The sequence below is a fragment of the Rana temporaria genome, chromosome 13 (genome assembly GCF_905171775.1).
Source record: "Rana temporaria chromosome 13, aRanTem1.1, whole genome shotgun sequence".
NCBI classification, from domain to species: domain Eukaryota; kingdom Metazoa; phylum Chordata; class Amphibia; order Anura; family Ranidae; genus Rana; species Rana temporaria.
This window is the reverse complement of record NC_053501.1, coordinates 69,369,770-69,387,141: the sequence shown is the minus strand read 5'-3', so window position 1 is coordinate 69,387,141 and position 17,372 is coordinate 69,369,770. Positions and strand designations below refer to the sequence as shown.

The 17,372-nt window shown below is 41.5% G+C and overlaps 1 protein-coding gene across 1 annotated transcript in view; it reads right to left on the bottom strand.

The window, feature by feature from the left end:
- Nucleotides 1-1,328: 1,328 nt before the first annotated feature.
- The window catches only part of BUB1B (BUB1 mitotic checkpoint serine/threonine kinase B), a 90,812-nt gene continuing 74,768 nt past the window's right edge, over nucleotides 1,329-17,372 (bottom strand). Inside the window, exons 18-23 of the mRNA XM_040332974.1 lie at nucleotides 15,947-16,056; nucleotides 15,614-15,775; nucleotides 14,281-14,423; nucleotides 6,071-6,239; nucleotides 3,319-3,425; nucleotides 1,329-1,732 (exon numbers count right to left, since the gene is read on the bottom strand). Of these exons, the coding sequence (XP_040188908.1) occupies nucleotides 1,552-1,732; nucleotides 3,319-3,425; nucleotides 6,071-6,239; nucleotides 14,281-14,423; nucleotides 15,614-15,775; nucleotides 15,947-16,056 (872 nt within the window). The 3' untranslated portion in view covers nucleotides 1,329-1,551. The remainder of the gene's footprint in view (nucleotides 1,733-3,318; nucleotides 3,426-6,070; nucleotides 6,240-14,280; nucleotides 14,424-15,613; nucleotides 15,776-15,946; nucleotides 16,057-17,372) is intronic.

The window sequence follows — 17,372 nt, the reverse complement described above, 5'->3', positions numbered from 1 at the left end:
GATCCGCCTTCACCTATAGGTCACCAGAATAATAATGGATGGCTCCTTACCACACGGTGTTGACCAGATTACTTAAAATATGGTCGATCAGGCTTGTTTTAAATGAGGATCAGTAGGGTCTCATTGGGTTCCAATGTCAGCGATTGCAGCAAATGGTGTACCAAGAAAGGAGAAGAGATACCACCATAGTGTAAAACCATTTAATATACAAAAGTTAAAATTACAATGCCAAATGGCCTCTTACTGTTGCTGGTGCCCGTTCCCGGCACTGAGGCTGTAGGTGGTGGGGATAGTAAGACAAGATAAGAGATGGCCGCGTCCTGGTCCACTAGCGTGCGTTCCACCGCTAGTTGTCCATCAACCAGTGAGACCAGAAGTGCGTGGCTATGCGTGTGCGCTCGGATACCGCCTCAAGAGGCAACTAGCAGTGGAACGCACGCTAGTGGACCAGGACCAGGACGCGGCCATCTCTTACCCTTTAGCAGCCAGCAACAAGACCCCTCCCTCAACAGAAGATTTTTACCAGCAATGATTGACCCCCTAGCAACATAAGACCCACTCCAGCAACAATAGTTTCCCTGTCAGCAACAGAAAACTTTCCCAGTAACAATAGATCCCATTCCTCTCCAAAAATAGATCCCCTCAGCAATAGATTCCCCAGTAGCCAGCATCAATAGACCCTCCATCACCCTTGCCATTACATACATTCAGTTCTGGGAGGTGCCGCAACTGCGAACCCCCGCATTCCTGCTGAAAGCCCCAATTCCGAGACACCCAACTCTCTCTTTTTTATACCCAATCAGGTTACTGACCTGTTGCCAATTAACCTAATTAGTTGCAAAACGTTCATCCAGCTCTTCCTCGTTAGTACCACTTTGCCAGCTTTTGGTTACCCAGTTCAAACTTTCTGGTGATGCGTTTCGGACATCAGATTTCAAAAATTACCTTCAAGTTTTCTTAAAGTGGTTGTAAATCCTTACAACACACTTTATGCTACAGGTTAGCCTATATTAAGGCTTGCCTATTGCTACCCTGGATATCTCCTAAACATGCACGGTTTAGGAGATATCCCCCTGTGTCTGCATGTGCCAAAGTGATCTGCACATGCGCACTGAAGCAATTATTTTTGTTCTTTGGGGGGGTTTAGAACCACTTTAAAATGCTGTTGATAGGTTTTCGATTTTCTACCATGACTAAAATATGGGGTTTATGAGATTTGCAAATCATAGCATTCGGTTTTTATGTAGATTTTACACAGAGCCCCAACTTTTTGGGAATTATGTATATAATATTGTACTCTTTCTGATTAAATGTGATCATTTTGATAATTCATTTAAAAAAATGTTTTAATACAATAAGTTTAGTGAATGTACAAATTACAAAAAACAAAAAGAAAAAAACACACATGACATTTATATATTGGAACATACAATATAAAACACAGAGAAGGTGACAGTGTGAATTAAGACTAAGCTGGAGGAGAGTGTGTGCTCCAGTCTAGAAGGAAAGATATGAAAGTCTAACACTTCTTATGAAACATGGATCATGAGCCTAAAGGGGGCTTAGACAGTTTTCAAGATGGATGAAGTAATTACATAGCCCATCTTGACAGTTGCTGTCAAATAACAGTTCCATCTCATCTTTGAGTTCCTTTAAAACATATGATGGAGATTCGCTGTCCGTATTCAATATTTTTGAAAAGAAGGAGTTCCAAACTTCCACATGCCACAAGCTAAAAACAGACCACAAATTGTTAATGTAAAAAAGTGATCATATGCATTGGGTTATACAACTTTGGATCCCAATTATGGTGCACAATTCAATTCTCCATATTCAAACACAAAGAATCATAAATTTCAAGTATCTTAACCATTTGACCTCAAGAAAGTTTTACCACCTTTATGACCAAGGCATTTTTTCTATTCAGTACTGCGATACTTTAACTGGCAATTACGTGGTCATGCAACACTGTATGCAAATTAAAATGTATAGGATTTTATATATTTTTTTTCCAAATAGAACTTCCTTTTGATGGCATTTGATCACCACTTGTCTTTTTTATAAAAAAAAAAAAAATGTTGAAATGAAAATATTTTCTGCTTTCATTATTGGATATATGTTTTATAACAGATTTCTTCATAAAACATAGGCCAAAATGTATTGTGCTACATGTCTGCTAAAAGAAAATCCAAATGCTTGTATATTTAAAAATCGGTTTGTATGAACGTTATAGCGACTACAAACTTTGGTATACAACGTATACTGAAATTTACACAGCTATGGACGCTATACGGGTAATGGCGGTAATCAGTGACTAATAATGGAACTGTGATAGGGTGGCGAGCAAACTGGCACTAACAGACATTGGCTGTAAGGGGTACCAACTGACTGACACCAACACAGTGATCAGTAATACTGCACACTGGCTGGGAAGGGGTTAAACATCTACAGGAAATCAAGGCGTAAACTGAGCCTAACAAGTAATATGTGCTGCTTTTACATAGTGATCCGTTTTTTTTATCTCCCTTTTCAGGGAGAACAGCCAGATCGCTGTTCTCTGTATGTGCGTTTGTAAACACAGAACACTGCCAATCGGCAAGATTTAGCCAAACTCATTGGCTGAAACTGCTGCCAAACTTGTGCCGTGTCCAATCACTGCACCGGTCAGCAGGGGGCACGTGCATGCTTTTCCAAACCCAGAAGCAAGATGGCAACGTACATGTATGTTGCCAAGCCTGCACTTGCTGCCCGCTAGCGGTATATTTACTGTAAGAAGTCAGCAGGAGGTTAAAAGCAGGATTCCACCTGCAAATTTTATTTTTTAAAGTCAGCAGCTACTAACAGTGTAGCTGCTGAGTTTTAATAAGGACACTTACCTGTCCTACTTTCCCGCGCTGATTTTTTGTACTCACCGAAAAAATCTTCTCTGTCTTCCTTGGACGGACACAGCTACTTAAATCTCGACAAGTGGGTTATGTTCCTGTTCTGGATACTTTCCTAAATGTACAGAATGTAACTGAGTACTAAGATTTGTAGGTAAAGTTGATCCGGGGTAAATGCGATTGCCTCTCGGGGGATCAGGAATGAATTTTTTCCCCTGCTGTAGCAAATTTTGCCTTCCTCTGGATCAACTGTGGGTATGGAGATGGGTGTATGGGATTGTACTGTGTTTTTTATTTTGTGTGTTTATTTTGTGGTTGGACTTGTGTCTTTTTTCAACCTATGTAACTATAACCCACTTGTCAAGATTTAAGGAGTAGTGTCCATCCATGGACGATAAGAGAAAAAATATTGAAGTAATTTGTAACAATTGTTTACCTGGGAAATGCTTTGTTGATTTTCCATACTGAATCTTCATGATGAACCTCCAAGCACTTGCTGAAGATCATTAAGTGTATCACATTTGCAATGCCAAGAAGATCCACCTGGGGGCAGCAAATTAAAGTGGTTAAAATTACAGTTATCCAATGCAATAAAAGCACAGAATGGAAGCAAAACACATTTTAACATGACTTCAAAGAAAAAAAAAAAAAAAAAAAAAGAATCAAGGCAACAAATACTGCATGAAAACCACCACTATAGAAGTACCATTAACATCAAGTGGCTTATTTTCAGGCAAAAATTTATACATTTTCATTATTTAACAACTTAACACAGATTTAGCTTTTATGTGTAGTAGGAATTTAACAGAAATTTTTAAAAAGTTATTTTTGTTTGGGAGTGCTAATAAATGATTTTAGTGTATTTATATTATAAAATATCCTTTTACACATTTGTGCAACTATCACAGGACCTGAAAAATCAGCAGCACAAACTTGTTATTCTACCCGTCCTGTGCTTTCAGAAAATGTATGGTCTGTGGTTGTCTTTTACAAGTTTTGAAAGAGAAAAAAACGATACTTGAGATTTAGGTGGCTTATGTATATAGTTTGTTTATAGAGCTGCAACCAACGATTATTACTGTTTCAATTAATCGCATAATAACCTTAAAAGTTTGGTGTATAATTTAGTTAATATGTAAAGTAAAAAAAAAAGGCAATTTAGTCTTAAATATTTTTATGCAGTGGTAAATATAAATGACTATATGGTTAGGGAGCAAAAGCTCTAATCTACTCTGAGAATAACAGACAGAAGAGAGATATACTGTATATACCATTAGAGACAATCTGGTAAATATCAGACTCGGAGATCAAATAATTTAACCTCCCTGGCGGTATGATTCTTTCAGATTTTTGATGCTGAAAGCGGTACCATTATTTTGCATAGAAATTTGGCGTTTATTATTGTAGGCCTGTAAATCTTAGGAATAACTCACTTAAATCTGTCCAAACAAGAGTCTAGCAGACATCCCGGGTATGATAAAGTTTAAAACACAAAGTCATAAATTTTAATATAATAACTAAATATTTATTACCAATAATATAATAATAACAATTAATCAAATAAAAAACACTCAAATTTGCTCAAACCACTTTTGACATAAAAAAAAGGGACACTTTTTGGTTGCTACGGACAATTTTATTATATAAAAGTGCATGCAGGACACTGGACAGACCACTAGGGACAAAGGGGGTGTGTAATTATTTTATACAGTACTGTAATCTGTAAGATTACAGTATACTGTATGTGTACTGTGTTTTTACTTTTTAGAATTTGGCGCCGATCTCCGCCCCCGTGTGTCGCAATGTCGCAGGGAACGGAGCTTGGCGGCACTAGGGCACTGTGTGAATCGAGCAAGAGACAGCTCACTCACACAGCGGGGAGACATCGCAGGGTCCAGGGGACAAGGTAAGCAACTCTGCCTGGATCCTGTAATGCGATCCAGAGTCTGGCTTGGGGATGGTAATGAAATTCCAACCCGAGCCAGACTCTGGAATACCGCTAGGCAGGTTAAAGGAAACAAAAAAAAAATTGAAGACACTTTTGCCGATTTTTAGAAAGTTGTAATATATTGTATACAACAGACTCCCCTGTCATAGGCAGGTGGCTTGATAAAAGCTACCTGTGCCTGCTGTCACTGGCCACATGCCATCAGATGCAGATGGCCACAGTCACTTTCCACCAGATGCAGATTGCCACAGTCAACTGCATCCTAGATGCAAAATGTCACCAAGCACAGTGAGTTCCGCGTGAGAGAGAACAGTGATGGGGCGGGCAGTGGGAGATGTCGTCATCTCTCTGCTCGCCTGCTTCACCCACAACAGTGTAGCGGCGGGGCTGTGTGGGCGGACGTCCGGCGAGACTGTGTGGGCGGACGTGCGGCAATCTCTGCTCGCCCACCGCACCTCACGCAGACTTTGTGGCCTGCCGGTAAACAGGCTGCGGCCCGGAGGTTGGAGACCCCTGCCTTCTATTTCCTACAGTCTATCAGCCTCCACTTTCTCTGGGTTTAGATGCTCATCTTCCTTGCACAGAGTCTTTAAAGTGTTTTTTTATTTAAAAAACATGTTATACTCACCTGCTCTGTGTAATAGTTTGCACAGAACAGTCCCAAGTCTCCTTCTGGCGCCTCCTGCCTTCAAAGTGCCCCAAGCAAGATGCAAAGTATAGTATCATCAACCCTGTCCTCAGGGCCCACTAACAGGTCAGGTTTCATGTATTTCCTTGGGGAGATGCAGACTAGAATGCTGCAATCACTGAGCAGCAAACGGTATCACCTGTGATGTGTTTCAGTTATCTGAAAGCTATATTCAGTTATATTCAAATACCATGAAAAGATGAACAAAAAACTGTTGTATATTTTTTTAACCACTTCAATACCGAGCACTTTCATCCCTTTCAGCGCTGTAGAACTTCGACTGACAATTGTGCAGTCATGCAACACTGTACACATAGGACATTTTTATAATTTTTTTAAAAGAAGATCGTGCTAGCCAAGCAAGCAGCTACTATAGGTTCAGTGGGTAATATGCATTATCAAATTCATCCAAGTACAGGCAGACAAGACTAAAATGGTATGACTGCAAAAACCACCAACCAACTGTATCTGCAGCACAGATTTCCAATATGTTTTACATAATGCAGAGATATGCATCAGGTAAAAAGGACAATGTCAGTTTCGTACATTTACCTGGTAAGGTGAAGTTCGGCCAGCTAGAACCTGCTGCCCATACTCAGTTTGTGCGATGGGGAAAGCTCTTGATGTCAGTGTAGGGCAGAGCCGCATGTCCATGCTGTGGGAGAAGTCTGTTGGTTTGATGCAAGCATTCATCTCTGTGCAAGAAGTCAGGTCAAAAACCCTATTGTGGGAGAAAATAAATAAATTATTCATCTTGGGGACCTGGTTATACCGCAAGCCGACTGATAGAAACACTTTGCTTCATACATGCAGTGCACACCTCTCAACACTAGTCTGTGGAATGCCAAATGCTGAGAGTTAACAGGAGCAACTCCAACCCCATAACAGCTGAAATACAGCTTGATGAAATGATGGAACGATTTTCTTTAACGTGGCTACTCAAATAAACTCCTCCACAGAGTAGAAAATGCTGGGGAGTCCCTATTCTGTCCCCGGGACATCGCACAAAACTGAACCTTTCATCTCCAACTTGTTATTTAGGAGGGAGTCCTACAGTGAAGGATATGGTTTATTCCTGTTGGCAGACCTTTTCTAGCAATCAAAGCCTAACATTAGCGAATACACCTCTCAACTATCATGAGTTATTGAAAAGGAAAAACGCTTGAAAGATCTCCTGATGCACACTGAATTACCACCCATTACTAAAACATCCACCTGGCTTAGTCCTGGAAAAACCCAGCTGTTACCGCTGTCCAGATCGGTACACATGATGCCATATGCTGACCAGTCAATTCTTTCTATACCAGTAATCGGCCAAAAGTGTGTATATTAAACACATACCTTCTTGGTAGAAGAGTTTGATTTCCAAGTAACATATGCAAGTTATGCAAGCCATGAATAAGCACTAAGTCAGTGCGAAACGTTGGTTATCCTCCTGTTTCTGTTGCTGTGATCTGGTATGTTTTGCTGTTCGTTTAAATAAAGACAACCTGTTTGGTTTGGAGTGCGGCCATCCATCCTTCATTTTACGCCCATGCTTGCCTAGTGCACTGCCAGCACCCTTGGAATCCTACACCTGTGTATGACCCTATAGCAGACCCACCTTGAGCGGTGATTTTCCTTCTAACATATGCAAGTTAGTTATGCCTCGTGCGTAACATGTAGGTCCGTGGTTCTCAACCTTTCTAATGGCGTGACCCCTTGATAAAATTTCCCAAGTTGTGGGGACCCCTTACAGTAAAATTATTTTCGTAGCGTGGGATGTCAGCACCCAAGACAAGCAAGTAATTTGCACCCCTAACCCACGGACACTTATCAATCCCTGAGTCCCTTCCACTCCATATTTTAGGATGTACCACTCTTTGATCTCCTTTCTTTTCCCTTTTATCGCTCTCTATTTTAATTTCTTGTCCCCCCCCCCCCTCTCTAGCCGTGTTTCTTGTTCTTTCTCTCCATTTTGCTTTGTTCCTCCCCCTCTATCCTCTCCCTTCCATGTATTCTCTATTTTTATTCCTTCTCTTACTCCTTTTTAATAGGGTGGGGGGAATGGGAAGAGTAGCAGTGCTGGGGGAGGTCTGATCAGCCCATTTAGGTGTTCTTGATCAAGGTCATCTGCTGATCTGAGAACTGTAGTGAGGACTTTAAATGGCAACTATAATCACATGCAATGTTACTCACTGTGTCACTGGCTTTGTGGTGTCTCGCAGCAGTGACCCCCTATGTTGAAATCAGGAGATGGGGTCTCCTCCAGCCCCTCCCACTTCACATTCCTCACCAGTCAGCTGACCTCTAGTCTCCGCCCCCATCCATGCCGTCAACTGGGCAGCTGCGAATAGGCTGAGTGGGTGGCCGTGAAAAGGCTGGGAGAGTGATGCACGCTTCAGGAACAGCCTGGGGTTTGGTGACCCCTGGCAAATCGTAATTCGACCCCCGAGGGGGTCCCAACCCCCAGGTTGAGAACCACTGATGTAGGTGAAAAGTAGTGTAAAGGAGTAGAATTTATAGCGAAGGATAACCAGCAGGAAATGCATATGACCATAATTCATTACTGGATATCTACTTAGGCGTTTTCTTAAGCATAAATGTATATACTGGAAATTGTACAGTATAAGATAGGAGGAAAGGACAAGGTGAAGAAAAAAACAAAACTGTGGCAGAAGAGTTTGATAAAAGTCCAAAGGCTGCGTGTAGACCATCTAGGGTTGCCATACTCCTAGAAATGTATCATAGTCTTCACTAAAAGTAACATTTTCCTTATGCAAAACCAGAGGCCAACTCGCATGCGTTTTTTATTAATTTTATAATCTGTCTCCTCCGAGCTTCCTTCTCATACTGCCCCCCAGCCATCTTGGCTGAATCCCATGTGGGTGACCCCTGTGCTTGCTGGGACCCATGGAGTCCCGCCCTCGTCTCCACTACATATGTGCTCACATTTAGAGCCAACTTACATTCAGCCTTAGGAACCAGCAGAGCAAGGACAGAGCTAAAGCCACCCCTCTTCCCCTCCACAACATCATCCAGAAGCAGTGTGACAAACCAACTGAACCTGACTAATGGGTTATATAAGAGGTATATTGTGTGGACTGTCTGACTTTAGCACTGTGGCAGTGTCTACATTATTCAGAAGTTCTGCCAATACACTTGGTACTGCTGGCACTCTGGTGCTACTCATAATAGCTGAACGCTTGTCACATTCGTTCAACAATTTTTTATTCATTTAAGTGCAGAAAAAAATAGTTGGAGTGGTCTGCTTAAGAAACTCATGTGTGACCGGATGGTAGAGCGAGGATGTGAGGAGGAGCGAGGTGTGTGTCTCCCGCAGCCCTGTGACCATCCCTATGTGTAATCCGGGTTAGAGGACTGATCACTCCCCCGCTGCGACATGCAACAGCTAGCTTTTACTGTGAGTTCCTTGGATCCCGGGTCAACGTCCCCTGTCCCCCTATGTTGGATGCCTTCTGGCTGGTCGGCTTGTCAGCTCCCCCTGTGTGGTATCCTGTGCCGCCGCGTAACACGCTTGTTACCCTGGCGTTCCTGATTGGGCGGCCGGAGTCACGTGACCGGCGGGTCTCGGAGGAAAGAAGGCTGGCAGTTTTGATCTGGCCAGGTTTACTACGGCCAGTTTGGGCTGGAGAGCCCCCCCTCCCCCTGTGGAGAGTTAAGGGAGGCAGCAGACTTGGCGGGCTGCAGGGTGAGAGGAGAGCGGAGGAGTAGAGGAGAGCTGAGCAGCACCGCAGAGTAAAGCTCTGGATGGATGGATGTACGAGCAAGTACATGCCTGAGCACAAGAGGAAGGAGGTCGGCTACGCTCGAGTAGGAGAAAAAGCTGGAAAAAAGGGTAAACTTGAAAAACCTGAGCTATATGAGAAAATCCAAAGGACTATGTGAGTAACAAAAATAGCAGAAGAGTACAGTGCATAGTATAGTGCTGATATGATGGACATAATTGGTATACTGTATATAACGTGCGGTATGTAGCAAATAGCAGGTGGTCCATCTATTAAATACAGTGTACAATATATGTACAACATATGGACGGTATACAAAAGGTCTTTTGGAACCCCCCCCTTTTTTTCCCCCAGTTTATGAGTCTCCAAATTGCTACTCTGCGGCTGTGTAAGGAGAGTGAACCATAGCTCCCCCCCCAGAAAAAGGCCGTAATAGCTCTCAATTGCTCTCAATTCATTAGATTGGTTGCCGGGAAAGTGGCTGCTCTGGTCAATCATACTGGCTATATATTGTTGAAGAAGCTGGAACTCTGGAAGTTTTAAGCCATCGTCTTTTTTTTCTTCCCGCCCCCTTTTTTTTTTTTACTAAAATTTAAGCTGCTATTCATGTACCTTGAGTACCTAGAGAAGGGTTATTTTTTTCCCCCCACTTCCCTTTATTCTCCATTGAATCCATTGCAAATATGTCGGGGCCACAATCATTACTGTCAGCCAAGGAAAAGGGTGAGCTATCAAAGGGTATTACTCCAAGGAGCACAAAAGGGGGTGAATATACTGAGGGTAAAAACACGTATATATGCAAGTAGTACAAATTTTTGGTGAAGGTAAAAATGCACAGATAATATGCACAGAAAACTATGTTAAATAAAGAAAGCACAGAGATTAGTAATATAATGATAAAATACACAAGTAAACTAAATGGTAATTGGGGTAAATTCACGGATCTGCTATATACAGAGTCTCTGAAAAGGAGAATCAAGAGGGTGTGCAATATGTGGTGTAAAAACTGTTCTTTTGTTTTTCTCTTTTAGGAAGTATAAGAATGTCCTGTGTTGATGCTGAAATTCCTTTTGGTTGGGTTGCGATTTAAGGCAACTTAATGCAGGAGAGAGTATTAAAAATAGGATCCTGGAATGTCCGCGGATTGGGTACCCCAGCTAAAAGAGCAGCAGTATTTGACATGTTGGAAGTGCACAAGGTGGGGCTGATCTGCTTGCAGGAGACACACTATACCAATGAAATTAAGAAACAAGTTCAGAATAGGAAATTCCAACACCAATATCATTCGGTCCACACATCTTACTCAAGGGGTGCGACGGTTTTGGTTAAAAGAGGGGTGATGTTCACCTGCAAGCAGATCAGCATTGATGAAGAGGGGCGGTATGTGTTCCTGTATTGTGTAATAGAAAATACGTCCTGGCAAATATATACATCCCTCCGCCATTTAAATTGGAAGTTATGTATAAATGAATACATTTTACGATGGATAAAACTGGGATTCCTATCATAGCTATGGGGGATTTTAATGAGGTAATACATAAAAAAAATGGGATAGATTTCCAGGGGAAAATGTACAGAACGCCTCAGAGAGTCGGTTAAATCAGTTCTTACAGGAAGCAGGGCTATTTGATATATGGAGAGAGAAATCCAGAGGAGTTGCAATACTTGTGCTGCTCCAGCTAGATTTAGTCCTGGGTAATGTGGAAGCATCCCAAATAATAAGGGAAATAGTACATCAGGCCAGAGGGGTTTCGGACCACTCATTGGTGACAACGGTAAACTTAGAGGGGAGTAGGCATGGTAGGGAATGGAAAATTAGCCCATTGTGGTTTGAAATAATGGGGGACCCTGAGGTGACATTATCAAAATTAAAAGAATTTATAGAGATTAATGAAGGAACTGTGACGAGGGGAGTGATGTGGGATGCATTGAAAGCATTCCTTAGGTGCCTTTGTATTCAGCAAGTGGCAAAAATTAAAAAACATCAAGGGAATGGGAAAATAGGATTAGGATGGAACTGGAGAATTCAGAGAAAGAATATATTGAGAACTCAACACTGGAAAAACAAAGAATATGGTTAAATAAGCAACAGGAGTACAGGGTTGAAATAAGAAAATCAGAGAACAAGAGATTATTTCAAAAGCAAGTTGCCTTTGGGGAGGGGGAAAGTGTTGGGAGAATGCTGGACCATTTAGTAAGAACCAATTCCTCCCCCATTTAGTAAGAACCAATTCCTCCCCCATTTAGTAAGAACCAATTCCTCCCCCTCGGCGATACTCACGATTAACACACAATGGAGAAATTTGTACACAGGTGTCAGGAATTACAGACACATTTAGAGAATATTATGACAAGTTATATAGGTCACAAGGGGCTGCGGGAGTGGAGGAATTGGAAGTTTTTTTTGAGAACTTAGAATTACCGACTCTCACGGAGACAGAGAAAGTGCAAATGGAGGCCCCAATAACTCTTGAAGAGGTTCAATTAGCAGTTACCGAGATGGGCCTCGATGGACTTCCGGTGCTACTCCCAGAACTCCTAAAGTATTGAACTGGGCGATGGAAGGGGGGAAGTTGCCCACCTCTATGACTGAAGCTACAATAATAGTATTGCACAAGGAGGGGAAGAATCCATTAGTTACAACATCATACCGACCCATTTCCCTTCTCTGTGCAGATGCTAAAATATTGGCTAAAATAATGGCGGGTAGGTTAAATAAAATTGTTGCGAGACTTCTACATCAGGATCAAACCGGATTCATACCGAGCAGATCAACCAGCATGAATATTAGGAGGGTATTTCTTAACCTGCAAACGCCAAATAGAGAACGGGGGCTCAAGAGCAGTAATGTCCTTAGATGTGGTCAAAGCTTTTGACAGCCTGGAATGGGGGTATATCTGGCATGTTTTGGAAGTTTTTGGGTTCGGGGGGCACCTGCCGCTGTCGGTTGCAGGGAGATGCAACTTGATTAAAATGCTGTGGATGCCACAATTATTATATGTATTGCAAAATGCACCTATATGGATACATAAAAAATGGCTCATGAAAATAGACACCCTGTTTAGAGAACCAATATGGAAAGGAGGACAAGCTAGAATCAGGTTACAAACCCTACAACTACCAATAAGAGAGGGGGGAATGGCAATACCACATCCACGTTATTTCCTGGCAGCTCAATTGCAGCACAAAGGAGTAAGAGCAGAACCAGGAGGAGACATAAATGGAGGCCTGATGATTTTGGGGGAACCCCCATAAAACAGTGGTAGAGGTGTTGGAAGCCAATTCATTTGTTAACAAAACCCCCACGGTCAAGATGGCCATTAAGGTATGAAAAGCAGTAAGGTCATTGGGAGGACAGGGTGGTATAACAGAATAAGCGCCCCTGTGGAATAACAGTAACCTCCAGGAGCTGGAGTCAGTCGGGGAAATTAGGGAATGGGCAGTAAAGGGGATAGTTAGATTGGCTCAGCTATACGAAGGAAAAACCTTAAAAACGTTTGCTGCCTTAAGACAGGAATAGGACTTACCTAATCATACGTTTTATAGATATCTCCAAATTAGACATGCCTTAAGTGTCCAGTTTAATAGAGTAGGACCAACGTGGGATAGGAACCCCATTGCACGAAAACTGGGCGGTAGTAGTGAGATGAGGGGATATATCTCGGAAATCTATCCATGTTTATGTGAAGGAAGCATTGAGGGCCCAGAACAGATTAAAAGTAGAGAGAAATGGAAGGAAGATCTGGGGACCATAACAGATAGACAATGGAGGAAGATATTGGAGAGAGGACACATGGCAGTCTCGCCCGCACAGAAGTTTTCATTCCTCAAGATGATACACAGGACGTATTACACACCAAAAAGATTATCTAAACTTCGGGTGGAGAGTAGACGTGAGTTGCCCTAGATGCCAAGACACGGGGGACCTGATACACATGTTATGGAGGTGCCCAAAATTGTTTAGGTATTGGCAAGGGATCCTCAACGTCATAAACAAGACATATAAAACAAAGTTGGAGATGGACCCCAGAACGTGTATTTTGGGACGGGGGGAAGAAATTAGCAGAGTATCCAGTATAATAAAAGCAGTGCTAAGGTGCCTCTTTCAAGCAAGAAAACGAATTGCCCAAAGGTGGCAAGCAGAGAACCCCCCATCAGTAAGAGAGTGGATCAATGTAGTAACTGAAACAATGTGGAAGGAGAAGGTAGTATATATTAAGAGAAGGAACATCAGGGAATTCGGCGAAATGTGGAACCCTTGGTTAGAAAAAATAGGATACCCCATATGAAAGGAAAAACCATGGACCCAGATATTAAAGAAGAGGGAAGGGGGGGGGGATGAAATTGAATGCATGATGTTGAAAAGATTATGCTATAGGAATAATAAGATAAAAATTAAGATTTTATATGGATGTAATCGCTTTTTTATATGATGAAGAAAACTAATAAAGAAGATATAAATTAAAACAAAACATGGTCAGAATTAATCATAGATAGATGAACGCTTGTCACATTTGTTCAACAATTTTTCATTCATTTAAATGCAGAAAAAAAATTAAATAGTTGGAATGGTCTGCTTAAGAAACTCATTGAAAGAGCTGTCACTAAATAAGTAAAATGTAAAAAAGATATGCTTTTTGCCCTTTATAAAGTTAACATTGTTTTAAAAAAATTGTGCAGCCCAAATTCCTATGCTAAACACAAATTTGGAAGGTAAGTGGAAATTTTTATATTTTAAATGAAAAAAAAAAAAAAAAAAAAATAAGGCATTAAAACAAACCATAACAATCTACCACCCATGGCTTACAGTGACTATTCCAAACTAGATGGAAATAAAAAAAAACACACCACAATACCTGGCCAAAATGTGTTTTTTATATATCAGTTAAAAAAAACTTGATCACTGAGTGGTTTGGAAACATGGGCGGTAGATTGTAACAGACCATTGCTGCTTCTCTAGTTTTTATTAAAATATTCATAACTGGCCATATGTACAGCCAGGAAAACATGTAGCCCACTAGTAGGAATACTCACTTATTCTCCAGCAGAAGTGTTTCTGTCCTCAGGTCTCCGTGAATGATTTCCACTGAATGGAGTTTTCCTACAAGACTCAGCAAATTGTATGCAAACAGGATAATGACCTCCTCAGTCAAAGTCTGTTGGTCTTCAAGTATGTCCTGGTGGAGAAGGCAAAGCAAGGTAAATCCATAACTGATCAACACGTTTCTGAGAAGCAGTAGGGGGGTAAATACTGAGGCAATGTGGGTATGTGACCCATATTTTACACAAAAACATAGCAATTAGATGTAGTAAACATTACAAAATACTACATAATAAAAAAAAAAAAAAAAAAGCTATAGATATTAAAAAAAACACAAATCAATGGATAAAAAAAAAAATCAATAAATGTATTTTACATCTGTTGAATTCATATTAGCTTCTTGGAATTCTCAGTCAAACAGCATTTAGATTGGGAGCCAAGCAGGTATGCTGCATGTAAATATGCTGGCAAGAAGCATGCTGATAAAAAGGGAAAGCAGAGGTACAAAACATCAGTGCTACTGTCCTTTCATTGTCTAGTCAGCATGCTGGGGGTGGAAAGATGACACAACTCTATTGCTAAGTGATAAAGTCTCTTTTTTTTAAAAATTAATAACAAACATGTTATACTTGCCTGTTCTGTGCAGTGGTTTTGCACAGAAAAGCCCTAAACCTCCTCTTCTCAGGTCCCTCACCGGCCCCTCCCTCCTGCTGAGTGCCCCCCACAGCAAGCAGCTTGCAATGGGGGCATTGGAGCTGCTGCCCTGTCTCCATTCAGACACAGAGTCATGGCTTGGTCCCATCCCCTCTCTCTCCTTATTGGCTCATTGACTTTGATTGAAAGCAGCGGGATCCAATGGGAAAGATAGGGAAAGTCCCAGACTGCCAAGAATCTTGTGCAACGTTGCTGGACCGAAATGGGGTCGGGAACCGGTTAATCTGTGTAATCAGCCGTTTAGATGGAGCTCAACTTTAAGCACAGAAATTTCATATCAGTAAATGAAAGGTCAGGCCACCACAAGGATTTCCACTTTTCCAAATTTTCCAACTTCTTTGGACATACTGTAGTCTAACTTCTGTTTAAATCTTCACAAGAGCGATGAGAAAAGAGATGAAAAAGCACTGTCTAGCTAAATGAATTCCAAATAGCTGGAGTGGATAGATCCTAGATCTCTGGTAGAAGAATCCTCACACTATTGGTGGGTTTATGTTGACAGACTATAGAACCAGTGGTTTTATGGCTTGGGGGGGGGGGGGGGGGGGGGGGGGGGCGAACCTGCTTTGGTCATAATGTGGTATTTCCAAAGGTCTCAGAATGGACATTCACCTTAATAGTAACGTGAGTGGTATCCTTATAAACCATAAAACAGCCATCCTGGAAGAGGAAGCAGTCACTTTGTTCTAAGAGACAACTGTTATACTCCTCCCCGAGCCGTTCTGTCAGTTGCTGTGTAATATAGAAATCCCAGGGAACTGGTTGTGAGTCCATCTGCAAGAGGCAACATTAGATAAGACATAAATCAGACCCACATGATAAAAATTGCACACACAAAAAAAAAAAAAAAAAAAAAATACAAAAAATATTTGACAGTACCAAAGAAATTAAGCTTAAATGATTAACACCAAATTTTGAGTAGGACAAACAAAAAATGTAACCAACCTTTACAACTACCGCTTTTATACTTTCCATCTCATCAGACAATGTTGCTTTAAAAAGGTTTCTGCTCTCTCCTATACTAAGTTTACTTTTTATTTGATATGTTTCACCATCTGTAAAAGGTAGCGAGAAACACAATTCAGTGAAAGAAAACATGAAACTGTTATTAAATAACTGGAACCATGAAGCTAGAGGGGATGCATGTGGCCACCTATTCAACAAATGCATCACGTACAGAGGCCAAGTTGCAGACATCTGACAGCAGTAAAATAAAATGTTCTTACCCCCGTGCCAAGACATAAGGACTACACTATATGGCCAAAAATGTGCAGGTACCTGAAAATCACACACAGCTTTTGTATTTTTAATATACGACTTTACTACCGCTTTAAAATCAGCTAGTATAATTCCACCACTCCCATCATGCTTTAGATTTGTGTAAAAGCAGGAGAGGGGTGATCTTAAGACAGATGGGTATGGACCGGTGTCTCTTAACCACTTTAGCCCCGGGCCTGTTTTTCAGAGTCGGTGTTTACGAGACTAAAACATTTTTTTTTGCTAGAAAATTACTTAAAACCCCCAAACATTATATATATTTTTTTTCTAAGAGAATAAAATGGCAGTCATTGCAATACTTTTTGTCACACCGTATTTGCGCAGCGGTCTTACAAGCGCACTTTTTTTGGAAAAAATGCACTTTAACCAGTTCCCGACCCCCGCATGTACATATACGTCCACAATATGGCACGTACAGGCACATGGGCGTACACGTACGTCCTCGCCTATTAGCGGGTGGGGGGTCCGATCGGGACCCCCCCCGCTACATGCGGAGGTCGGGTCCGCTCGGGGAGCGATCCGGGACCACGGCGCGGCTATTTGTTTATAGCCGCTCCGTCGCGATCGCTCCCCGGAGCTGAAGAACGAGGAGAGCCGTGTGTAAACACGGCTTCCCCGTCCTTCACTATGGCGGCGCATCGATCGCGTCATTCCCTTTATAGGGAAGACACGATCGATGACGTCATTCCTACAGCCACACCCCCCAAACAGTTGTAAACACATACTAGGTGCACCCTAACTCCTACAGCGCCACCTGTGGTTAACTCCCAAACTGCAACTGTCATTTTCACAATAAAGAATGCAATTTAAATGCATTTTTTGCTGTGAAAATGACAATGGTCCCAAAAATGTGTCAAAATTGTCCGAAGTGTCCGCCATAATGTCGCAGTCACGAAAAAAATTGCTGATCGCCGCCATTAGTAGTAAAAAAATAAATAAAAAATAAAAATGCAATAAAACTATCCCCTATTTTGTAAACACTATAAATTTTGCGCAAACCAATCGATAAACGCTTATTGCGATTTTTTTTTACTAAAAATAGGTAGAAGAATACGTATCGGCCTAAACTGAGGAAAAAAAATGTTTTTATATA